The following is a 25,132-nucleotide window of genomic DNA, read 5'->3' on the forward strand; positions in this document are numbered from 1 at the left end:
GACCTTGAAGGCCACTTTCCCAAGTTTCTCCCTTTGAGCTGTTTGAGAATCTGGGATGAAAACAAGACACAAAGCCTTTGTAATCCAACCCCTTGGAACAGGATTCCAGGAGGCTAGGCCTGCTGTTTCCCATTATAGTGGTATGTTATCTGATGGGTACTTTGGTGGGGGGGGGGGGGGGTGGGAGGAAGCCAGCATTCCCACCATTCACTCACCCACTCAGCTTCTCTGAGAATAGTACTGGGGAAAACCTCACCGCATTAACTGCCCAGGTGGACCCGCCACAGTGGGACAAGTGACAGGGGGACAGGGGAAGCAGTAGGCACAGGATGGATGCTCACACCTGGGGGAGGGGGAGAGGGAGGGGGAGGGGGCAGCCCACAGTCAGGAAGAAAGGACCCCTGGGCCAGCGTGTTACAGCAGGCCGGATGCTAGAGGGTCAGCACTTGACTTGACATCTGACTCACAAGGCAGCCAGGAAGGGCGACGGAGGGATAGGCGCTACCCTCACCGGGCACCAGAAGTTCTCAAAGTGTAGTCCGGGGCAAGCAGTGCCAACAATTCCTGGGAACTCCCCAGAAATGCACATTCCCAGGCCCTACCTAGATCTCCTGAACCAGAACCCCTGGGGGTAGGACCGGCTGATCACACCCTCCAGGGGTGCCTGCTAAAGCCTGAGGATCACACCCTAGAGCAAATCTTTCCAATGGGTGAACCAGAGATGGGTACGGGTGTGTCAGAGCATTGATCCACACACCCATCAAGGGGCTGGGTAGGGTCTGGGCCAACCAGAGTCCCCAGGCCAGTGCTGTGTGCTACACAATGTGTGCTACACAAATGTGATTTTTAACCTGAGACAAGGACTAGGAAACACGGCTAGATGCCTTGCCCAACCCCCATGTCCTGACAGTGAACAGGGACAGAAAAGGGAAGGGCAGGGACTCAGCCTGGACCTTACACCCCAGGCCAAGGGCTCACTCCTGGCTGCAGGCAGTGTTCCCAGTTTCCTCATCATTTCACCGTTTCGTTCCATGGCACACCACTAGAGCTGGGGTGGGTGGGGTCCTGGGAGAAGGGGACAGCTGACGGAAGAGGAAGAGGCACTCTGGGCCCGCGCTCACACTCAGATGGCTCTGGCCTGAGCTCCCTGATGGACCAGAGCTCCGAGTTATTGTTGAGCACTGGACAACTAGGGCTGAGCCCAGAAAAGTCCAACCGCTGGGCCCATGGGAGGTACTGGGTGAGTCCTGCAGTGGAACCATTCTTGGGGGAAGAGGAGTTTTTCCAGATGGGGTAGCTGGAGAGGTCCCGGTGATGTTTCCCAAGCCCGGACCCCAGGAAGGATAGAGAGACAGATGGAGGTCCTCAGGGCGGGGGAGGTGGGCGGAGCCTGTGCCTAGGGTGCGGTCCACAGCCCTGCTTGGCAGGCTCACCTGCAGGAAGGATGCCCCGTGGCCTCCCACCCGGTCCTGCAGAGGGTGCCAAGGCCAGTGTCACCTCCTTTTTCCACTGCCGCTCTTCTCTCATCACCTGGAATGAGTGGCCCTTTGTACATGAAAGGAAAGCGACCTGCATGGGCCTTTAATCCTCCCGACGAAAGAAAAGCCAGCACATGACCCCACAAGAATGCTTTGTGCCTGGCTTGGTGGGCAGGCAGGTGGACGGATGAACAGACAGACGAATGGATGGGGCATCATGAGGGTTCCCAACATCTCCCGCATCCCCTCTCTGGGGTCTCCACTGGGAATGGGGCTCCAGTCAAGGCTCACTTGTGGGCAGGTGGGCAGCATCCCTAGGCTGCAGGCAAGCCCCCTGGATCTCAGGCGGTCAGAGCCACGGGGCCTCAGTATCGTCCACATCATCCTCCATCCCAACCCAATCATTTCATAGTCAGGGACATGAGGTTCTGCCTGAGGTCACACCGGTCACACCGGGCCGCTAAGGCAATAATAATAATAGTAAGAGCTGTTTACGGAAAACCTGGTAAAGTGCTAGGTGTTCTTCACAACAAGCCTGCGCTTGGCTCGCCCGTTTTCCCTGTCTTACAGCTGACAGCGTGAGGCACAGACCAACAGCTGTTGGAAGACCAACAGCTCATGGCCGGAAAGCAGAAAGACCAAGGTTCGAACTCCAGAATCCAACTCTCACCACTTGCAAGTTCTACCTCTTCCCCGGAAAGCACTGGAATCCAGGCCTCCTCTTCCCCTCCCTGTCCCCCCCACCCCCGCCCACTGCTCCCCAAAGGCCTCCAAGTCATTGCCCGAAGGCTTTGTGGAGGGCCTGACTGAGACTGGGGGTGGCCCTCCAGAGTGCCGGTCCCAGTCCTGGGGCCTGGCCAGTGGGCTCATGAGTGAAGTGAGCCCCGACTCACCCCGAGTCTGAGCTGGACTGGAGGAGTCAAGGACCCCCACCCTGTGTCTGAGACTATAGGGCCCCTGGCCCGGGGTTCAGAGCGCCCAACCCGCACCAACAGAATGACTGGGGCTGCTCCTCTCTAATGCCGAGGGTGCTGCTGCTACAGGAAGCCATCTGTGAGCTACACGCTAGGGGCCACTGAGGAGTTGGGCCCTCTCGCCGTCCTACCCGGCGCCTTCCTATCCCCGCCCCTCCCCCTACCCGTCCTTCCTCTTGGTTGGACCTAACAGCACTTGCCACATGTGGTGGCTACCTCAAGAAGCACCTACTCATACCATCACCCCTGCCACGGGGGCATCCTCAGAAGCTGTCTGGAGACCGGTCACCTCACAGGTCACACACATCTCCACGTGGGCCACAGAGCCCACAAGACGCTCCATACAAACAAGCCCCAGGCACTGTGTCCTTCCATTCTGCAGGGGCCCCGCCTCACCACACACTCCTGCCTGGGGAAACCCAGAAACCCACCCTCCTTCCCACAGGTCCAACCACCCCCAACCACCACACCTCCCAGCCACTCAGGTGAGGTTCCACAGCCAGAGACAGACCGGACTCACCTGGTTCTGATGCAGAGCTCGAGGGGCGGGACGAGGTCATTGTCTCTGTCCTCAGGGATGGTCTGGGTGGTGTCTGGGGGGCAGGAGAGAGAGGCGCCCGCTCATCAGCCCAGGACCCGAGCTCGGCCTACGGTCGGCACCGACAGCCCAACTCTCCGGCACCTGCCCCACTTCTCATCTCTATGGGACCCACCCTTGTTCCCACCCATCAGTGCTCTTCTGAACCACAGCACTCTTCTCATGGCCTCCTACCTCCAGTCTTCACCCCCACCCTCCTGCCCCCTTCAGCTACCAGAAAAAGTCTTTCTCAAAACATATCTGATCTCATCACTCTCCTGCTCCAAAACCTTCCATGGCTCCTCGTTGCCTGGAGAATAGAACCCAAACTTGTCGGCATGGTATTCCAGGTCCTCTACTACATGGTCTCAACTCCACCTTAGACCCCCCACTGCCATCAGTGTCTCAAGGCCCAGCTCTGGCCCCTCCTGTAGGAGGACCTGCCAACACATGATCTCTGATCCCCCAGTCCAGACCCGGGTCTGCATGGTTCTCTGCCCCAGGGACGTGCAAAGCCCGAGGGTGCAGGCCAGCGGGGGGCAGCGCACCCACGGTCAGCCGGATCTGCTCCTGCTGGTTGGCCAGGCCGTCGTAGTAGTACAGGTCAAAGAGCCTCTCAGCCCTCCAGTTCCTCAGGAGCTCCGGATGCAGGCTGAAGAGGACGCTGAAGTGGCTCTCACTGCACACCACCCAGATGGGGAACCTCGGAGTCTTCAGGAAGCAGCCCACCTGGAAAAGGCGGAGGGAGCGGACAGAGATGTCTGCGCCAGCACCAGGGAAAGGGCCTGAGCATCATCCATCCAACCCCGGGGTTGGGCTGGCCTCAGAGAGACCCTGCTGGGGATCACGGCCTGCGTGCCATGCTGGGGGCCCCAGGCACCACTCCCAGGCACCAGCTGGTCTCCCGGAGCCAACCCCAGCACTCTCTGGGCCTTTGCCTCACACACAGTCCTGCGAGATACCCCGGCTGGAAACCCAGGCACCCCTACCACTTCCTCTCCCACACCTCGCTGGTTCACAGTGCGCCCATCCTGCCTCCAAAACTCCCTCACAGCCAGCCTCTCCTCCCCAGACGATGGCCTCCGAAGCGGTTCTTCCACACCCCCAGACCACAGCCGCACCAGCCTCTCACCAGCACCCCCACGCACCAGCATGGCGAGCCTCTGTGCCTCTGCACCCACCGTCCACCACCTAGAGCACTGCTACACGGGTCCTCCCCTGCCGGGTCCTGCGTCGCCCACGTTACCCAAGCAGGGAGCACGAATCACCTCCTTGTAGCTCCCGGGCGGGGGGGTTACCAGCTACTAGGTCCCAGGTACCCGCCTTCTCTCCTACAGTGCGTCACTGCCTCACAGCGATGCGCCGGCCTGCCCTGCACACTGGACTATATACCCCTAGCAGCAAGGGCAGAGGTTCGAGGTCAACATCAGCAAATGTTTGACAAATGAAGGTCCTCATGCATGAAGTGGATCTTCAACCAGGTAGGACTTTACCTTGAGGGCAGGTGGGCTTAGAGCCCCAGGGGGAAGGGAAAGAGGGCCTCTGGGCGAGGAGTAGGGAGGGGATGCCAGGAAAGATGTCTGGAAACACCTGGGGGCTAGCAGGGCATTTGGGAAAGAACACAGGGGAAAGGGAGGATGAGGGCTGGCACTTTCTGATGAGAGACTCCTTTGGAAAGCTCCCCACAGAGACTTCCATGGCAGAGGGGTGTTCGGGAAAGGCAGATATGATGGAACGTGCCTTATACCCTCAGTGCTGCTGCTGTTCTGCCAGCAAAGGGCAGAGAAGTGGCAAAAGCTCCCCGCAAAGTCCTGCTCAGGTGCCCGGCTGGCTCTGCCCCTCGGACCAGCCATCCTTATGTGTGCTCTCTCCCGGTCACCTGTGACTCCCTTGAGCAGCACCTCTCCCCCACCCCGGGCCCAGGTTTATTCAGCTCTGCACACATCACGGGCCAGGCTGATTCTGGCCTAATCCCCACCAGCCCCAGGGAGATGTTTGCATGCTCAGGTATTTACAGCCACAGCCTGCGGATTAAGGAAAGAATGGGAATTATTTTTCCAGTGGGGAGAAGGGCATACTTTCTCTGGCCTGTCACAGAAGAGTGGCCGAGCGGTCTTCCTGGGGCCTCTTGGAGCCCTCCTGGGAGCTGGCTTTGGGCTGGGGTGTCTCGGACAGGGGGGCTGTGCTCACAAGGCCCTGAACCAGGTCCCTGGTGAAAGGCTTGCCCATAAACAGCTGCCTCCTCCAAAGGGTAGGAAGGCGATCTTTACAATGCACTCGTTTTCCCATTTTCCAAGCGTCCCGCCCCACCCCCACCTGGCCAGTAGGGCTCTCATCCTGGCCCCTTGTGACATTAAAATGTGACTACAGAGCTCGCTCGTTGGTGGATGCGGGGGAATTAGATGCCTTAGAGGACGTGGCCGAATGTGCCTAAACCCCACTGCAAACTTGGCTCCTGTTCCAGGCTCAGAAGAGGCTTTTCTGGCAAGGGCATCACCTGGGAGCCTTCTTGGGGACTCACGGCTCATTCACTGCAGGAAAAAGAACCATGCAACCTGCCAGGGGGCAGGCGTCTACATAATCAGCCACCCTGAATTTTCCAGCAGAGGGACAAAAGGGCAGCTTGCCATTTATTTATTCAACGGTCAAAAGATAACAGGCAAAAAAGCTGCCCAGAGACTTTATAAATGAGTTTTCTCATTCAGGAGCCCCTTCCAAGTGGGTGACATTTTCCAAAGATGAAATTCACTTCCTGTGGGTTTGGAGGTAGCTGACCAAAGTCTTGGGGTGAGGAGTGAGGCTGGGGGGCACATTTCCCTCAGTACAGTCTGAGGCTTTCTCCTGGTGGGTAGACGTAGTACAGTGAACATTCAGCACAGTTAGGAATCACTTTTAAAGGGGGATTCTTCAATCTTTTGCAAGGGTGAGGTGAGCGAATGCCCCACCCCCATCCGTGGACTGCCAGCTTAAAAGCCCTGATTCAAAAGAACCAACATCTGATTAATGGCAGGGTTGCTGTCTGTCATCTCTAAGGGTAACTGTCATTCAACCTGACACACTCTGGTCCTAGGCACCACGTTCGACAGTGGGGGTACAGTAACAAAGGAAGCAGCAACCCTCCTGTCCTTACGGGGCTCACCAGGTTAACGGGGAAGACAGACAGTAACCAAACAATCATCCAGACACATCTGCACTGCATTTCACTGAATCTAAGATGCCATCGAAGTTGCCATTATATTTTGTTTCACTAAGAAAGAAAGCAAGCAGGCACTTGAAGTCTGACACACCATCGACTGCATTAATGCATCAAAATCTCGGAAATGTTCAAATGTGCACAAAGTTTGCATCTCAAGGGGCACCTGGGTGGCTCAGTTGGTTAAGCGTCCAACTTGGGCTCAGGTGATGATCTCACAGTTGGTGGATTCGAGCCCCGCATCTGGCTCTGTGCTGACAGCTCAGAGCCTGGAGCCTGTTTCAGATTCCGTGTCTCCCTCTCTGCCCCTCCCCTGCTCATGCTCTCTCTCTCTCTCTAAGATAAACAAACATTAAAAATAATTTTTAAAAATTTTTTTAAAAAGTTTCATCGCAAAAGCAATGAAATGTGACACTTTGAACCAAGAAGAGGCCCCTCCGGGAAAGAACTGAGATTCTACAGTGGAGAATGACAAGGTAGCAGGGGACTGTAAGAGCAGACCCCTATTTAGATGGAGTGGTTAGGTCAGGAAAGCCTTCCCTTAGGAAGTGACAGTTAAGTCAAAATGTGAAGGGAAGAAAAAGCAGGGGCAAGTCTCATAGGGTCTTGTAAGTTGTGGGAAGTTTGGGATTTCAGTCTGCATTAGTTTGCTCAGGCCGCCATAACAAAGTGCCACAGACTGGGTGGCTTCAACAGCAGAAAGTTATTTCCTCATGGTCCTGCAGGCCGGAGGTACCAGATCGGGGTGTCGCAGGGCTGGTTCCCTCGGAGGCCTCTCGCCTGGGCCTGCAGCAGGCCGCCTCCTCCCTACGTCTTCACGTGCTCTGCCCTCGTGTGTGTCTATGTCCTAAACCCCTCTTCTTACGAGGATACTAGTCAACTGGATTAGGGACCACCCTAATGACCTCATCTTAACGTAATCACTTCTCAAAAGCCCTCTTTCCAAATCCAGTCACATTCTCAGGCTCTGAAGGTTAGGACTGCAACGTGCCAACTTGTGAGGGGACACAAGTCAGCCCTGAACAGTTTCAGAGGATTGGAAAACCACTGACAGGTGGAAAGCAAAAGAATGATGTCATTCAATCTTCTAAAGATCACACTGACTTCAGTGAAGGGACAGAACTCAGGGCGGGGGGGGGGGGGGTGGTGGCGGTGGGGACAGGGGCCAGAGGTGTCACTGGTGTCTAGATCAGCGATACTGGTGGCTTGGACCATGGTAGAAATGGACGGACTGGAAAAACAACTTAGGGCAGGAGCCACATGACCTTGTGATGGGTCAGCCATGCTCCAGGGTTTGAATTAGTGAGTGGATGGTACTATATGCGGAGCTGGGGAAAATGGGAGGAGGCTGCAGCCAGCAGAGCCTTCCCCGCCAAGCTCAGTCTTTGCTCAGATCCCTTCGTGAAGGCAGCAAGGCACGTGCCCTACAGGGCATGGGAGAAGCACTAAAGTTAAACTTCTGGTCCCATGCTGTCCTTTCCTGGACTGCCAGTCACCCACTGCCACAATCACCATGAGCCAGGAGGGGCTGGCCTTCCAACTACAGCTCGACAATGCGGTGCAGCCCACATTTGTGAGCTCGAGGGCAGGGAGAATGAGGTGCAAGTCAGATAGGCACGACCAGCCCACTGGGGTCATGGAGAGCCGATGGGGGTCCAGAACACAGCCGGGCTGTGGCAAGAGGCTGGCCAGTTCAGCAGGGGGTGCTTGGCCCAGAGCTTCCTCTGCTTCCCCCCAGACATACCGGGGTGTGGGCATCTAATAAGCTCACCAATAGGCAGGACCTCCCTACCCTCCAGCCCCCACATATTCAGTAAGGGTCTTAGAACCTCCCAGCCAGAGGCTGCACTGAGAAGCCCAGGACAGGCTGAATGACAGTCAGGCCCAGTTCTGCCATCTGGGAGAGAAAGCCTTCCTTAAAGAGCTTGCAGCCTCAAGGCAAAGGAGCAAATCCCCCTTGCTGCAGGGAGATACGAGCCCCAGGCTTCAGCCAAGCATATAACAGCAGAGGGGCATCCAGATTCAAAAATCTGGATCCTTGTAGGGCCTGAATTTCTTCAATCAGCAATTTATTCCAAGGGAAAGACGACCCCCAATTGATGTTCCCATCAATTATCCTCCACAGATCGAAGGAAAATAGTTTACTTTTTGACCAACGCCCTCAACACAAGAATGAAACCAGGGCTCCTGGTAAGCCTGGGGATTCCATGAGCCTGGCCAAGGTTACCTTTCTCAGCCCATGGAATTTCGGGCTAAATGCTTTCAGAGCCCACCCAGGGATGCTCAGGGGCCCTGGTGCTTCTCATGGGCCACGTGGCCACATTCCTGGGCTCCCTCCTGACACCAGCAAATCAGGGAGGGAGCCCTATCATTCTTTTCTCCCTAAGTCTTTGGAAGCCACAGGTTGGCCTCCTGTCCGTGGGAGAAGGGGTGTCACCCAGAGAGGGAATCTGGATGTGCAGCCATGCCACATGGCCCATTAGCAATGGGACAGGATACCTGACCCTGTGGTCATGCAGGAAGAGCACCATGAAATCAACCAGAGAACAATGTCCTCTCTGAAGACACGAAAACTGATGTTCAGACAAGGTCCAGCGGTAGGCTAGACAGGAACCCAGGGCCCGGTGGCCCTGCCCACCCTATAGACATACGGTCACCCTACCCTGCCCAGCTTTGCCTCGGGCCCAGCCCTTTCCAGGACCCTGGCTGCAGGGAGAGGGGAGGGAAAGGGACTAGTACACGAGCAAATACATGGGTGGCCTGTTAGGGGTTGAATTGTGCCCTCCACAAAAATATGTTGAGATCCTAGCCCCCAGTACTTCAGAGTGTGACCTTATTTGGAAATAGGGTTGTTGTAGATGTAACCAATTAAGCGGAGGTTAGTGGAGTAGAGTGGGCCCTTAGCCCAACATGACCGACATCCTTCCTTCTAAGAAAAGGAGGAGGCCCACGGGGAGAAGATGGCCACATGACGACAGGCAGAGATTGGCATGATGAATCCACAAGCCAAAGAATGCCAAGAGTTGTCAGAAAACGGCAAAAGCCAGAAGAGAGGAGGATGGATTCTCTCAGTAGCTTTCAGCAGGGACACGGCCCTGCCAATGCCTTGATTTTGGACTTCTTCGGGGAGAACTTCTGCTCCCGGACAATCTCTACTGTTTTAAGCACCCATTTTGTGGTGCTTTGTTGTGGCAGCCCTGGGAAACTACGACATGGCCGAAGAGCTCAAATCCCCTGTCCCCGGAGAAGACCCCATCCTAACACCTGCCCCCCCCCACACGTACACACACGTGTGCGTGTGCGTGACATCTGCACCCACTCTGGCCCACGATCACACTATAAATCCCCAGGAGTCCCTTTGAAACAACCTTTCCCAGAAGATGGTATCGGCTGGCTTTGGGGGTGAATTACGTGCCTATACTCGATAGCGGTGAAGCTATACTGCTTTCCAAACCCGCTGTGATTGAGCCTGGACCAAACTCTGACCAGCTCTGGGACCTGGAGTGGAACTTCTTCCCCCCCCCCCCCCCCCCCCGTTTTCCTTCTCACCCGTCCCAGGGAGCCGGGCCCTTCCGTCTCCAGAGACCTGAGCCGCCGGTACCTGGCACACGTTGTAGTGCTCAAACAGAGATAGGAATCCGATGTCGCTGCGCGCAGCAATGCCTTTCAGCAGTGTGATGTTCCCGTTCCCAGAATCTAGCTCAACCACATCGTTGAAAACATTGGACACCGCTTTCCCGGTCAGGAGCAGATTGACAAGTTCCTGCAGATTAAAGAAAGAGGGAGGGTTTGTCCAGGGGAGGTCGAGAACAAGAGAAAAGGGGTGGAAGAGGAAGGCAAGCAAGGAGGGAGAGAGACCAAAATGACAGGGGGCTGGGACTGAGTTCCTACGAGCCCTCGGGAAAGCTGCCAGCGGCCCCAGCCGAGGGATTCTAAGAGCGCATTGATCTTTACTCCATAGACTTTCACTGAGTGCCAGCTATGCACAGGACCCTGTCCTCAGCTCTGGGTGGCAGCAGGGGAGTGGGGGTGTCCTGTCAGGAGGGAAAGAATGGCTCATGACCTCAGGTGTCCGGTCTAAGCAGGGATCAGGTGCGTCCCTGCACGGCTGAAGCACAATGTAGGATGTGACCAGGGCTATAAAAACGTGTGCATAGCACACTCCAGGGCCAGGCACACATGGGACCACATGGCTGAGTCACAGCCACTTTGTGGAGAAGCCACATTTGGGTGGGGTCGTGAAGGATGGCATTTTTTTTCCTAAACTTCTTTTATTTTGAAGTAACTTTAGATTCAGAAGGATTTGTAAAAATAGCACAGAGAGTTCCTGTGCACCCTTCACCCAGCTTCCCCCAATGATAACATCTTACATGACCAGAGCCCGTTATCAGCAGCAGGAAGTGGACAATGGTGTGCAGCACCAGTAACTCGGCTCCAGGCCTGATCTGGAGCTCACCAGTGATGGTGGGGTCTTCGAGAAGGGAGGGAGAGTGGAGGGCGGCAGAAGCAGAGAGGTGGAGGCGAGGAGCCCCAGTCTGGGTTCTGGCTCTGTCTCCACCATCATCGCCAGGGTGGCATCACATGTTCAGCAGCCGTGCGACTTGTGCCGCACGGCCAACAGGTCGACATTCCCGCTGACCCCAGAACCGGGAAACGGGGACGTGTGGAGCCCTGTTCCTCCGGCAGTCTCCTTCAGCCAGTGTCCCCTGCATCAAGGTGGCAGGAAGCACTCTTCCTTAAGCAAGGCAGCGAGGGGTCCAACCCCCTGTGAGGAATGGGGACACTGGGGCTCGTAGATGGGAAAGCATTTACCCAGGCCCCACGGCTAGTTAGTGACAGTGCTGGACTTCTGTCCACATTTTCCGGCTCCCTGCCTGGTGTCCTTCCCTCGCCCCTCACTTGTTACCCTCAGGGTACCAGCTGGCTGCTAAAGATTCCAGAAGGGCGGCCGCTGAGTGTCTGCTGCACCCCTGGAGAAAGAGCTGAGTGAGCCCAGCCTCAGCACCTGAGCAGGCTGGACCCTCTGCGTCACCCACCCTATCTGCTCTGGAGTGCGTATAAGGCCAGCAGGCGGCCATCGCCCCCATGCTACTTGGGAATGGCCAGAATAGCCCTTTCCCAGCATAAACTTTGGAGGTGAGAGTTCACAGGAGTGTTTTCCCCTGAATTGTAAAAGCCACGCTCCCGTTAGTAAATCCCTCCGTCAACACCAAGACCCCTGCCCTGGTGGCAGTAAAAGACGTCCCCTCTGATGGCCAGAGAGTGAACCCCATTGGAGGCAGATAGCAAAGGGGCCCCATTGTGTCCTTGCAGAGGAAACGAGAAAAAATTTGGAGGAAATGTCTGCTCTGAGATACTGTACCTCAGGGGCAGTGGCCGCTAGGAAAGGCACGGCCTTTTTCAGATGGGTTCGAGTATTCCCATCTGGTTTTCAAGGAGAAGTAAAAGGCCCCTGCACCCCATTCTGTGTCCAACCTTCCTCAGAGCAGAAGGCCCTCTTGAAATGAGGGAAAAGGGGCAACACACGGCTCCCTGCCCCAAGTCTCAAAATCATGCAGTGGCAAAGCTCAGTGGTCATATAGCCCCTTGCTACTCAAAGTGTGGTCCGTGGACCAGCAGCATCACCTGCTCTGGGAAGCCTGTTAGAAATTCAGAACCTCAGACCCCGGGCTGGACCCACTGAATCTGAGCCCGCTCTTCAACAAGCCTCCCGGGGCGGGGCTCATATACACATCAGAGTTTAAGAAGCACTGGTCTAATCCAAACTCCTCATGTTACAAATGAGGAAACTGAGGCTCGGGGAGGGGAAGAAAATCAGCCCAGCTCATTTGTGTGTGAAACCGTGAACACAGCTCAGAACTAGCCAGAGATTCTGGTCTGGCATCCTCTGCGCTCTGCTTGAGTGCCCACCCTTGGTCACATCTCTCTTTCCCTGCTGAGGGGGAAGCTCCCACAGAGAAGGCAGGCACCCAGAGCGGGCACTGGGCCATCCCGGACGGCCACTTACCCTGAGGCCTTTCTCTAGGAAGGTGGGCATCAGTCAACCCCATAGTCCCTCGGGGTGCCGGCACAAACTGCAGCTCTGGAGCTGGCCCCTGCACAGTACCCAGGTGTTTGCAGAGATGGCACGAGTGAGCCAGGACCATCGGGACAAGGTCCTCGTTTGGGCCTGAGCAATTCTGCCCAGCCTGTCTGTGCTACACATGCTGTTCCCGTGTGCGTCGAGGAGCAGATATAACGATGGCCCGGGGGCCACTCTGGGAGGCCTGGCCATGCCGAGAAAGGCACAGATGGAAGCCAGGAATAACATCTAGCTCCCAGTCCTGATGCTCACTGAAAGGATCACGAACAGATCTCTTCCCTGGTATCACCACATATCTGGGAGCATCGATGATAAGCAACTGTGCTAAGGGACCCCCTGCTCCATCAGGCCCCCCGAGGGCCCCTTTGTGAGGCTGCAAAGGGGAGGGTTATTGTCAGGACGATGTCCTGTGCAAACATAAAGGGTGCCATGGCCCTCATCTCCCCAGCTGGCCCAGAGCCCCCGATGTGCCCCCGGGGCTCTGGCTGGGGCTCTGGGCTATGCAGCGCCTGGCTGTGTCCTCAGCCCCTCTTGCACCCCCTGCAGTGCCAAGCACACAGGTCTGGTGCAGCAAGCTCTCCAGAAGTGGAAGCTGAACTGAGTGGCCTTTCTAGGTCTCCATGACAGTGAAGCCCAAAAGAGGCTGGCACATGAGAGCCGCTTGGGGGAGGGGGGAGGTGGGGGGAGGAGGGGAGCTGGCACGGGCAAAGAAAGAAGGGAGGAGGAAGGAAAAGAAGCACCCAGCTGCCCGGCGCCCCACTGCACCCCCTACCTGGGTGCAGTATCCATGTGCTCCAATCAGGTGGCTGGTGGGGACGTCGAAGTCCTGGCGAACCCTGGAAAACACAGAAGGGATGGTATTAGGATGCCTCTGCCTGACGCTCCTGGGCAAGCCTCACCGGGTGAGCTCCGGGTCTGGGGGGAAGCCAGGACTCCTCAGTTCACACTCACTCTGCTCTGGGCCGCTCTGGGCAGCGGCCTCCACGCTGGCTTCACCAGGGCCACTGCCGACACGGAGAATGGGGACAGAGGAGTGACACGGCAGAAAGGTCCCTGCAGTTGGAATCCAGCGTCCTGCTTTCACATCCCAACTGTTGCTTACTAACAGTGGGGGCAGGGACATCCCGGTCCATCTCTGGGCATCTGTCTGCGAGTCTGTTCAGTGGCAGCAACAGTCTCTAATGCCTGCTTGAGTCCTGAGACAGTAACTGCCACCGCCTGGGCACAGACCCTGTACCCCATACTACCATTATTCCTCCAACCCCTAGAACAAACCAAGGCTTTGAGAATACTGACTTGCCCGGGGCACTTGGCCATGGGCTTATGGAGCTGGTGGAGGACCCAGAAGCCAGTCTTGGAGGCCTGTGCTCCCCTGACCCCAGGTTACCACAGTGGCTCTACCCTCAGAAGGGGGCCCCTAAAAGGCAGGAGGTGAAAAGCCCCTTTGCCGAAACACATCCCTTGAACTGGAAGAAACCGACTTCTAGGGCTGTATGGAGCTGGAAACCAGGTGTCATTGTCAGCAGTGACTCTGTCATACGCGGGGCCAGCACCAGGAGGCAACCCCACCCCTCCATGAATCTCAAAGCTCTCCTACCATCTAGAAAGCCCACCACTAGGACACAATTCCTTTCACCTACCCCCACCTAAATCCTCCAGGAGACTGTCATTGTCCACCAGAACCGCGGATGAGCAAAGAGGAAAGGAGCCGTCATCTATGGAACGTGCCCGGGGATGCTAATTTCAGCCTCGTCCCCGGTGAAGCAAGGATGACTATATTTTACAGGCATGGAAAGTCCCAGCACGGCATCGCTGGGGGTGACACGAGGCTGCTGCACAGGCCCCGGGGCTTGCTGCCAGCCCAGCACCGTGCCCGCGGCCCAGCCTGCCTCCTCCGGCCCCACCCCAAAGAGACCACAGACAGACCGCCCAGAGGAAAGGGCTCAGCAATCGCGATGTTTGTTTTCCCTTTTAGTGCAAGAGAAGAGAAACCTGGTCTCAATTTTATGCTTTAAATCTAAGATCTGCCGAAAGTCCACAAACCTAAACCACTCTGGCCCCTGTATCTTTCCCAAACGAGTCTAGAAACTCAAGCTCCATGACCTTTGTAGGAGAAAACGCTTTCTTGTGGTTTTTAATAACCGTGGCCAAATGGGGATGCTTTGCGGTCCACATGGGCAGATGGGCTGGGGTTGGCCCTGCAGGGGCCCAGCGGAGAAGCACGGAGGCCTGGGGGTCCTGGGAACGGCCAGGGAGGCTCACCCACCAGAGACAGCCCAGCAGGCCCGGGAAGGAGCAGGCTGGGGCGCCAAATGGCCGCGGGCAGCGCTCGACTGGCGCTAGCTCAGGCAGAAGAATTGATGGAAACGCTCTCTGCAGCATATACGGGCATCTTCTGAAGAGAAGAAAATAACCTCAAAGGAGCCCTGGGTGGACCGATAAGCATCGCTGGCCCCAAGCCAGCCTGAAGCTTTCAGAAGCGGTCTGATCTTCATAATCTCACAGCCTCGTGCTCACCCAGCGGGTCTGAGAGCCTGCGTCAGCTGAGCACAGGGGTACAGGCGGAAAGGACAATGGGAGGAAATGGTAATTGCATCCTTAGGTGCAAACACGATGGGAAATTCAGGAGTGAGCACGGAGCTTGAAAGGGAGGAACGTCTGCATTTCACATTAGGGCGTTCAGGAGACGCCAGGGAGCAGCTTAGGGCTTAAGAGATTTACAACTTTGGCAAATCTAGATGCCCAGACCTCCCTCTAGGGGAAATCCCTGGAGAGCTGAGTGTCAGGAGTCCTTGAGCAAAGGAAAAACGGCTTCTGCTCTGCCCAGAGACAGGGCAATTCAAAGGGTAGGGCCATCACCAGGCCCGAGTTCCAGCCCCGGCCTGTGGTGTGGTGGCTGGTGTCCTCTCCAGCCTCAGTATCCCCTTCTGTGACATAAGGGACTTGCATGCACCAGATGAATGGTGTCACGGGCTGAACTGTGCCCCGCACCCCCCCCCAAAACTGTGCCCCGCACCCCCCCCCCCCAATTCATATGTTGAAGCCCTGACCCCAGTACCTGAGAATGTGGCTGTATTTGGAGACAGGGCCTTTAAAGGAGTGATTTAAGTTCACTGAGCCCATTAGCGTAGGCCCTGACCCAAACTGACTGGTGTCCTTTCAAGAAGAGGAAACTTGGACACACAGAGGGACACCAGGATGCATCCTGGCAGGGAAAACACCATGTGAGGACACAGAAGGTGGCAGCCACCTTCAGGCCCAGGCGAGAGGCCTCAGAGGAAACCATCCCTGCTCACGCTTTGATCTTGAACTTCCAGATTCCAGAGCTGTCAGTTCCTACTCTTTAAGCCACCCAGGCTGTGGCATTTTGTTACAGCAGCTCTAGCAAACTAACACAAGTGGCCCCCAACATCTGTTTAGACTCAGAGCTCTCTCTTCCAGTGACATCTTCTAGGCAGAAGCCAAACACATGAGCTACTCCGAAAGCATCCCATCCTTCTCCTTCTCCTAGCCCCTGGGGCCCCTCTGGGGTACCCCCAGGTGTCCAAGGCATGCAGTGTCCTGGGAGCAGGGGCTGAATCAAAGGAGGGGCTGCCTGAGCTCTGAGGCTCCTACACTTTCTGGGCTTCTGAGCCACAAGCAACGATGAGCCCTTCCGTGGGATTGATAGCCATTCCAGTCTAATAGGCAGGCTGTCCCTTCCACAGGCTACCTGAGGACTAGACAAATGCTGGGCCCTAAAGTAATCCTGCACAGCCTGGGGACACAGGTGCCAGGAGCAGGGAGAAGCCAGGGCTTGATGAAGTCTGCCCCCTGAGGCTGTTGCGCACTGGGGACCCCTTCAGGGAGGAGCCTACCTGGGTTCTGGATTCCAAGAAGCACCGTGTAGGAGAAGCCTGAATGGACTTGCCCAGGGCAGGGAACCTTAGGAGGAGGGGCTCAGCCCTAACTGCCCTACCACTGACCTCTTCAGTGTTCTGGGAGCAGAGGGCAAGACCCTGGACCCGCAGTCGGAGTGACGGCCCCCCTCAGAGGTATCCGGAGGAAGGGGAAGAGAGATCTCTTCCTGGGATGCCAGCAAGGACCACTTCGCCCAGCTGTGCCCCCATTGAGAGGTCCCAGAGACAATGCACTGTACCCAGAAACAGAACGAAGAGGACACCAGGGCTGGCAGGGCCCTCCAGGCTCAGCACTGTGCAGATGGAAAAATAGATGCCTAGCAAAAGAACACAAGTGGACCAGAGCTAGTGACAGAGGCCAGCCCAGATTCAGCCCCCAAAGCTGGGCTGGGGCTCTGCTGCCTCCTCCCAGTCATTCCTTGTCACACATCTCAAAGGGACAGAGGTTCTGCCACTGAGCAGCTTACAATGCTTGAGCCTTGAACCTGCAGAATCTGTCATCTCCCTCAAAGACACCATCCTCTCTGAAGCCTCATGAGGCCAGAAGAGCAAAGGCCCCCATCTCCATCTTTCTAAGGGGGAAACTAGAGAACCAGAAAGGAGAAGGGACTTGCGGTCTTGTGGTCACACAGGCAGTCAGCAGGCCAGGACTGTGTCCCCAGTGCCAATGTCACACAGTGTCCCCTGTGGCCTGGAACACAGGATGGTCAGCCTGGCGGGCCAGCTCCAGGCAGATCCGGGAGCCTTCAAGCCCCACTCCTGGTCCCACCCTCCCTGACTGGGGCATGGCTTGTCCCTTCACCCTACAACCTCCCCAACATGCATCTGAACATGTGAACCTGAGGATCTTGTACAGAAGTTTCCGAATAAGCAGAAATATGTCTAAGTGGCCTAGAGACACGGTTCCAGTCTATAGTCAAAGCCACTCACCTAAAATCAATGTCTGCGAGGTGGAGTCGTGGCCAGCTCGGCCTCAGACTGGCTGAGTGACCTCAGGCAAGTCCCTGCCTCTCTCTCAGCCTGTGTCTTCACTTATAAAACTAGAGGACTGGAACAAGGGGTCTCTAGGGACCTTCTGGGATGTGAAATTGTCTGGTTCATGACTCTGATGTTTAAAACATCAAGCCTAAAATGGGTGGTAATTAACTCAAGAGGGTCAGGCCAGACACCTCCCCTCCACCTGACCCCAAGGTGGCGCCAGGCCCCAGGGCCACCACCACACCCCACTCCGCCCCCTCCCCTGAGAATTCTGTTGACTTTTGAGGACAAATCAGTAGGGAGAAGGGCAGCTGTGGAGCAACTAAGAGAACCTGGGCTCTGAGGTCAGGGGGCCCTGGATTCAAATCCAGTCACTGCCACTTCTTGGCTGTCCCCTCTCTGAGGCTGGTACCCCCAGCAGGAGGGGTGGGACGGTGCCTCCCTCTACCACAGATTGCTGTGAGAACTGAAGGACATGAACTATATAAAGCATCTGGCATTTGGTAAATGTCACTTCCTTTTTCCTACGATAACAACAATAATAACAACAACTAAAAACACAATGACCGAGAGGTCACGATTCCAGTAACCTCAACTACTCGTGTCGCGGCCAAGAATCCAGAATACATGGAGGCTTGCGAGCGGTCGAAATTTAGCTACGAATGTCTAACAAGGATTTGGGTAGAGTGGATGTTGACTATTTTCCCAGGAAGGCCTGCAGGGAGTGGGCGATGAGGCAGGACACCTGGCTGTCAGGTGCACCGTGTGACCTTCAGCAAATGGCTTTCTGTGTCATCCCCTGCCGGGGACAACAAAACGCACATCAAAGAGTTGTTTCCATAAGGGTCAAGGCCATAAAAGGGCCTTGCACACTGCAGAGAGCCCCACAAGTTGGAGGGGGTGGCTGTTATTTCCCCTCTCCAGGCAGGGCCCTGCAGAGGAAGGGCCAAGGTGCACGGGTGGAGAGAAAGGAGCCGGAAGGAAGGGAAAGCAGAGGTGTCCAGGCCCTTCCCAAGCTGCCTTCCGCCTCACCACCCACTAGACCTCTCCCCACGTGCTGGCACCATCCTTTCCAACCAGACCTTATGCAATTGTTCTCTGCAAACCCCACCACTGGCCTTTGCCTGCTTTGTTCTCATTGCCTGCCAAAACCCTTCCCACATATCCCTCAGAGCCCTGCTAAATGTCACCTCCTCCATAAAGATAGCTCCCTCGTCCCAGGACAGATGTGACCCATCTCTCCTCAGCTGGCCCTTTCCTAAGAGCACTCGCCAATGCTTTTCCTGCGCCTGGTTTGTCCCTCCAGGCAGCAAGGACTTTGAGGGCCAGGATTATGTTGTGTCCATCTGTCCCCCCCTCCAACCTGGCACCCAGAATCGAGCTCTAACTCTGCAGATGCACAGCAAATGGGACTTAATTATGTGAGCCTGGCCCACACCCGTCCCAGGAGAAGCTCTAAGGAAGGCCCTGACGGAATAGGCTCCAGAAGCTGAATCCCAGGAGATGTGCAGAGGCAGGCGGAAGGAAGCTTCCCACCCAAGCAGCCAAGGTTGGCCTGGAACAGAAGATTCTTCCAAAAAGTTAATTGCTTCTCCCTCCTCCTGAGGCCCATGCTCTTTATCTGGACACCCAAGCCCTTTGAGGAACATGGAGGTATAGCTCTTAGGTGAACGGGTAGGAGTGCTAGATGCACAGAATGTCAGGACATTCTCTCAGCTCTGCCACTAAGTCCAGTGGGGTCTGGGCTTAGTCGCCCTCCTCTGCCATGGGAGACTCCGTGCCCATGGGCAGACCTCCTGCCCTCAGCCACACCCCACTGGCACTCACCAGCCGTGACTTGCGGCCCTAGCAGCCTGGAGCCAGGCTTGCTTTGCCCAGACTATGCTGGCTGAAATTAAATAGAGAATGAAGCTGTTGGACCGCTTCTGGTTTGGTATGGGCCTACTTGGGGGTCTCAGTTCCCACTTCGCCTTCTAAGTCGGCAGACACACTGGGGCGGTGCCTGTCACTCCTCCCCCAGTCCAGATGGGGATGCGAGCACAGGGTCTTAGCCTGGGAGCCAGGACACTCAAGGATGGTGTCAGCTTGCCACCAACCTGCCCTAAAATCTTAGATCCTTGGTTCCCACATCTGTAAAATGGGATAATGGCCTCAGGCCTCTGGGCCTGCCCCCTTGGGTTACTGCAAGCCCCAAAAGCCCAAGGTGACAATGAGGACCTCTCTCTCCTCCACTTCCAGTGAGGCTGGGTCTCTAGCCCCTGCCTTCCATGTGGCGAGAGGGCTTCACAGGGCCCCCAGAGGGAGCCAGTGAGATCTACAGGACACGGCTCTGGTCCACTATGGAGGGGACACAGGAGCAGGTGGCCAGAGAGAGGAAGGAGGGTCAGTGTAAGGAAGTGGGGTCTGAGTAGAGGGTCTCCTATTTCCAACGACAAAGGTACCCACAGCCCTTTGGGTCTATCTGCCGCACATCACCTTGGCCTCTTCAGACACATGTGCTAAAAGAGCTCACTAGCATGGCCTCTGCCCTAATCTGAATCAAGGTTAAGCTGACTTGGAGTTTGATGAGGAAGTCCCTCTCTTCCTGTTCCCTAGCTATATGCAAAAGATGTTGGCATGTCGGGTAGGCAGGGCCCTTAGCCACCATGTTGGGTCTCTCATGTTGCATGTGGGAGACCCAGGTGAGGGTGGCCAAGGGCTTTGTTCAAGGTGCACAGAGCAGTTGCTATCTGTGTGAGGTCGGGGCGCCTGGTCTGGGTGGTTCTGTGTGCAGTACATTATTCTGGGCTGGAGGAGTCCAGGCGGGTGCAGCGGGAGGGTGGAGGAAGAACCTGAGGGGTATCCCATCTACCCCCTCCCACCACAATAGCACATCTGGGACCACCAAGCCTGGGATTCTCAACGAGAATAGCCCACTGCTCAAATCCTTATGCCACAAGCCCACCCACTGCGGAGGTGGTCTCTGACTCAGTGAGTTCCGCTGGATCTGGAAACGTTGTCCTTTCTTTTCTTCATTTCTGAGAGGAACCAGTGGGGGCCTCCATTAAAGCCCAGGTCTGACCCGCCCCCAAACTCACATCTTCCCTCCTGTTCTTTGACACGTCCCAAAATCCAGTGCATCCCTTTCCCATCCAGCGTGGTACACCTCTGTGGGTTCTGCCTGCCTTCTGGGCCCCCATGACAGATAGAGCCCAGGCCCGGCCACCATAGGTGTCAGGAATGGAGTCATGGCTGCCGGCAGGGCTGAGGAGTGCTGGGGAGAGGGCCTCCTCTCCGCTGGGCCCACCAGAGCCCACCACACAGCAGGGGCCTCCTGAGGACACAGACAAGACAGAGGGAAGAAGTGTGACAGGACAGAAGGAGGGACGCGATGTCCCAAAGACACCGTCTGGTTCCTGGATCCAGCTACTCTTAAAGCCCTGGGCTTTTGATATGAATCAATTAGCAGCGCTGTTTTCTGCTTACACTGGCTAAGAATCAAGTTTCCATCACTCGCCTTTGCATTACCAACACTCACGGTTGGGTTTCATTTCAGGGCTATTTCCACAAAGAAAGAAAAGGTGCTGTTATTTTTCCTCTCCTGGAGAAAGTTACAAAGAGCAACAAAGCCACCATGGTGTGGCTGCTACCCCTCACCGTGATGCCTGGCTGGCGCTGTTAAAAATTACTTCAGCACATGACAAACTACTGCCTATTTTGGACTTCCAAGACTGCCTTTGGATGGCCCAAGTTGCCCCTGTAGCGAATGCCAAGGGTCTGAGGCATGAAAAGGGTCTCTTCACAGTTGTTTCCCCCCACCACCACCCAAGCCTAAGCCACCCAGTGGGTATCTCCGGGGCCCTCCCCTATGCCAGGCCCTGGCTCACTTGCTGGCTCCCTGGGGGGCGGAGCACCCTCGCACCGCACTGTGCAGGTCTGGCTCTGAGCCAGCCAGGACCCCAGGGCCCTGGGCATCTTTGGGACTCGTGAGAGCATGCTGGGGAAAGTTCTAGGCTGTGTGGTTTGGAAAGCGGTGGAGCTAGGTAAGCATGAAAGCCTGTACAGATTTACTGTAAGCAACTCAAGATCTTAGGAAGGAAAACAGATGGCTTGAAATCAAGTGGAAAAAAATAAAACCTTCACAGGGTTTTGCAGTGAGCCCTGGTAAACAAAACTCAAAGGCCAGCTTCCCTACTATTCTTTCAGCCTCTGACGGAGAAGTGACCAGGCTGTGCCGGGCTGCGTGTACATCTGCCCTTGGTGCCCTCACCCTGGCCCCACCCAGAGCTGGCAACAGCCCATGGACAGAAGGCATTGACTTGGGTGCAAGGCCTGTCCCTGGACATCAGGCATGAGTCTGAGACCCTTGCTAGGAGGGAGGGGCGGCCGTGTGACCTTCATAGCCACCAGGACCCACATCACCTCACACCCAGCCCCACAACCTCACAGAGCCCTCATGCACACACACAGGACCACAAATGCACACTGTGTTTGTAAAGAGTGGGTGATTCCCAGCCCCACACTCCACTCCCCCTCAGCTGCACAGCACGTGATCTGAGAGACTGCCCTGTCTGGGCTACCAGGACAGGTTTTCAACTACCCAAAGTGATAACAGATCACCCTGAAATGGCATCAAAGGGTTTGGCAATGCTGAATCTGAACCCCAGAGCAGGAAGGCCCTCGGGGATGGTCTGGTCCTATGGCTGTTAAGCTTTGTATGCAGAGCTGGGGCTTCTCCAAACAGGGGTCTCCTGGGGCCAGGCTGGAGACTGGGAGGGGCAGGCAGGGGTCTCCGCCTCCCCACCCCCTTCACCCTACCTCCCCCGGGCTCTACTCAAAACAGTCCTGGCTACATCTGCTTTTCATAGTGAGCCTGGGGATACAGTGTATTTGGAAAACAGTCAGATGTCAGGTTCACAATAGAAAGAATTTAAGCGGCTCTAGTTGTCCCCCGAGGCCTAAGGCACAAGCTGGGTCAGCCATAAACGTGCTGGCAACAGAGCAGAGGTGGGGACTCAGGTGTTCCGAAGCTACATCGGCAGCCAATGAGTGGGATGCTGTCATGGGAGCCGTCACCCACCGGGCCACCCGGGACAAGCCTGTCAGCTCAGCCTGACAAATGGAGCCCGTGCTGGATGACATCCGCCCCCGTGTGCCCAAGGGTCCACAGAGAAAGGCCTTTGCAAGTTGCTAGCCCCTGCAGCAGGCCAGGATGGGGTGGCCTTTCACAATCCCAGGACCGTTATCACTGCTAAGTGAATCCCAGCAAACCTCCAGCCAGGTGTGGCATCCCTCCTGAGAACGGGGATCAGGGGCTCTGGGGAGCCGCGGAAGCACCGCTGGAGCGTGTGACTGAGACATAAGGGGCGTAGACCAATGCAGGAGCTCCCCCTTCTAACAGCTTCTTCAGAGGAGCCCAGAAAATGCCAGCAATGCTAACATGCTATTTCAAATAATGTCAGCGTGACTCTCCCACAGGATCTGGGCACCATCTCGAGCGGCTCTTCTCCTCCTCACCATCAGTCCTGTCTTTCCTCCATACACTTGCCACCCCTTTTAGGAAGTCCCCCAGACCGCGGGAAGGAATGGCCGGCTCCACTCCATGATGTCGCCAGCAGCCCTGTACCCAAAGCCTGCCCCACTCCCCACCCGAAGCCCTCAGATAGTCTCTCTAAAAGCGGTTTTGAGCTTGAACAGATAAGAGACAGCCGAGTGTCTTCTCAAGCACATCTTTGGTTGGCACCCTCCCAGGCAGGGACTGGTTCTCCCGCCTCCACTTCTCTTGCCCGCTCTGAGCAACAGCACACAGCACCCAGGGAGGCCCCGGGCAGCTCAGGAAGTGCCTGCCAGGGTGGGCACCACCGCAGGTGGACCCATCACCACTCGCAGGGCCTCCCCGCGGCCACGTCTGCACCACCAGGCACGGGGCCAAGACTGAGGGCAAGACAGACAGGATGGGGCACGAGATGCCTCTGAGCGCAGCTGTGACAGGGCCACGCCGGCAGCGGCCGTTATCCAAGCGGGCTACCCACCGGGAGCCGAGCCAAGCGCTCAACATATAAATCTTTATTTAATCTCGTGAAGCAGGAATTAGCATCCCCCTTTCAGAGAGTGAGAAACTCAGGTGCAAAGGAGTATAGAGTCAGGCCTGAAATCAATCTGTTTGACGCCCAAGTTCCTTAAACAGAAAACCCAGAGTCCTGTCCGGGCCCAGGCTGTCTGGGCTAAGCTGTGTGAGCTTGGGGCAGGTCTCGTTTCTTCACCTGAAAGACAGCGATGCTGACGGGAATCATTAGTGCCACCTAACAGGGCTGCCAGGGGCGGGAAACAAGTGTGCTGTGTAACATGTTGCAGCAAAGGATTGGGCACCCAGGAAGCTTACTAGGTGTCGGTCACCATCGTTCCTGCTGCTGCTGAGAATATCTTCCATGCTGTCTTCTTGGAAGGGAAGGGGAGGCCCAGGATAAGACGAGCCCCCCCAGTGCCTGCCAGGTCCAACGCTAAAGCAGATCTCTACCAGGGAAGGTCCTCAGGAGCCCTGAGTGGGAGGGAGATGGTCTCAACATACTTTTACTCCTTCCACTGCCCTGAGAGCAAGGGGAAGGAGGTGACTCCAGACGGATCTTATGGGTCTCTGTGCCTGTGTGTGTCTGTGTGCATATGTATGTACATCTGTGTGTATGTTGTCTGTGTACCTCTGGGCATCTCCGTGTGTGTATATGTATGTATATCTGTGTGTGTATATGTCTGTGTATATATGTGTGCATGTGTCTGTGTGCATCTGTGTGTCTCTGTGTCTGTATCTCTGTGTATCTATGTGTGTGTGCATCTGCATGTGTGCACCTGTGTGTGCAGTGGAGAGGAGGGACGTGGCAGAGTTGAGACGTCAGGCCTGGTAGCATGAGGCCATGCAGGTCCAGCAGGGCAGCCATGCCTCACACAGATGCCCCCCAAGGAGCCAGAGCCTGGGCGGGGACTCAGCCCTGCCTGGCTTGGTTGGATGGGGCAGGGAGGGGACAGACACAGCCCAAGTCCTCCCGCTCTGGACAACAATGAAGAGTAGCCTGGCTATGGGGGGTGAAGGCCCGTGTGCATGGAGAAGGCCTCCAGAGCCACTCCCTGCAAGAGCACACCCAGGCTGGTGAGCAAGACCGTTAGCAGCTGCCCCAGTGACCAGAGCAGAAGCACTCTGATCACAGAGTCCTAGACCTTCAGAGCCGGATGGTTCCCTGTACAGGTGGAGAGACTGAGGCCCAGGAGATCACACAGCCAGATGTCACCAGGCATGGGCCTCCTGAGAGCCCAGCTTCCCCTCAGGTAGCTCAGGGGTCTCACCTACATACCCAGAGACCCCCACCCAACGTGGTCAGGCAGGGATTAGCAAACTTGCGCCTGGGGAGAAGACAGTGTGGCTTATGGTCTCTGGTGCACGTGAGCCCGGGCCAGGAATGAATCGTATCATTATGGCAGGATTAGAAGAAAAATGCCATTAGAAAATCTGTGTGTGCACCACATTTAATAAGGTCAGTAGCAGCAAGCAGCAGGCAGGCCGGCAGCATGAGGCCACAGAGCCCCCGCGTCCTCCTCCTACCCAAGCCAGAGCCTGCGGGGCACGGGACAGGCCCCGGCCCGGCCCGGCCACCAGGAGCAAGTGTCTCCTTCTGCCAGGGCCTCCCCAGCCTGGGCACCACATGGCTACTCTTTCTACCTCTCCACTCCCCAAGGCCCACCTGCATGGCGTTGTTCCCAAATCATCCCCCACAGCAAGCACCCCACAAAATGAAAATTCATTCCCTGGGTCTCCATGGCCTCTGGAGTCTGCTCTCTACTTGGAAAAGGAAGGAGTAATCGACTGCACTTTACAAAACTGTTAATGTGCTGTTAATCTGCTCCCCTCCCTGGTGACATAATGCACAGATGACAAATACGGATTAGAGGTCTAGAAAGCTCATGGAGAATGGACATGATGGAG

The 25,132-nt window shown here is 56.2% G+C and overlaps 1 protein-coding gene across 3 annotated transcripts in view; it reads right to left on the reverse strand.

The window, feature by feature from the left end:
• The window catches only part of MINDY4 (MINDY lysine 48 deubiquitinase 4), a 109,217-nt gene that overhangs the window by 6,878 nt on the left and 77,207 nt on the right, over positions 1-25,132 (reverse strand). For 2 of the 3 annotated variants that reach the window (XM_053218261.1, XM_027075208.2), the window contains exons 14-17: positions 13,077-13,140; positions 9,824-9,985; positions 3,578-3,758; positions 2,973-3,045 (exon numbers count right to left, since the gene is read on the reverse strand). In XM_053218261.1, coding sequence (XP_053074236.1) covers positions 2,973-3,045; positions 3,578-3,758; positions 9,824-9,985; positions 13,077-13,140 — 480 coding nt within the window. Of the gene's footprint in view, positions 1-2,972; positions 3,046-3,577; positions 3,759-9,771; positions 9,986-13,076; positions 13,141-25,132 lie in introns of those variants that run through there. The other variant, XM_027075210.2, reaches the window with a different exon arrangement.

The sequence above is a fragment of the Acinonyx jubatus genome, chromosome A2, assembly GCF_027475565.1.
Source record: "Acinonyx jubatus isolate Ajub_Pintada_27869175 chromosome A2, VMU_Ajub_asm_v1.0, whole genome shotgun sequence".
Classification (NCBI taxonomy): Eukaryota; Metazoa; Chordata; class Mammalia; order Carnivora; family Felidae; genus Acinonyx; species Acinonyx jubatus.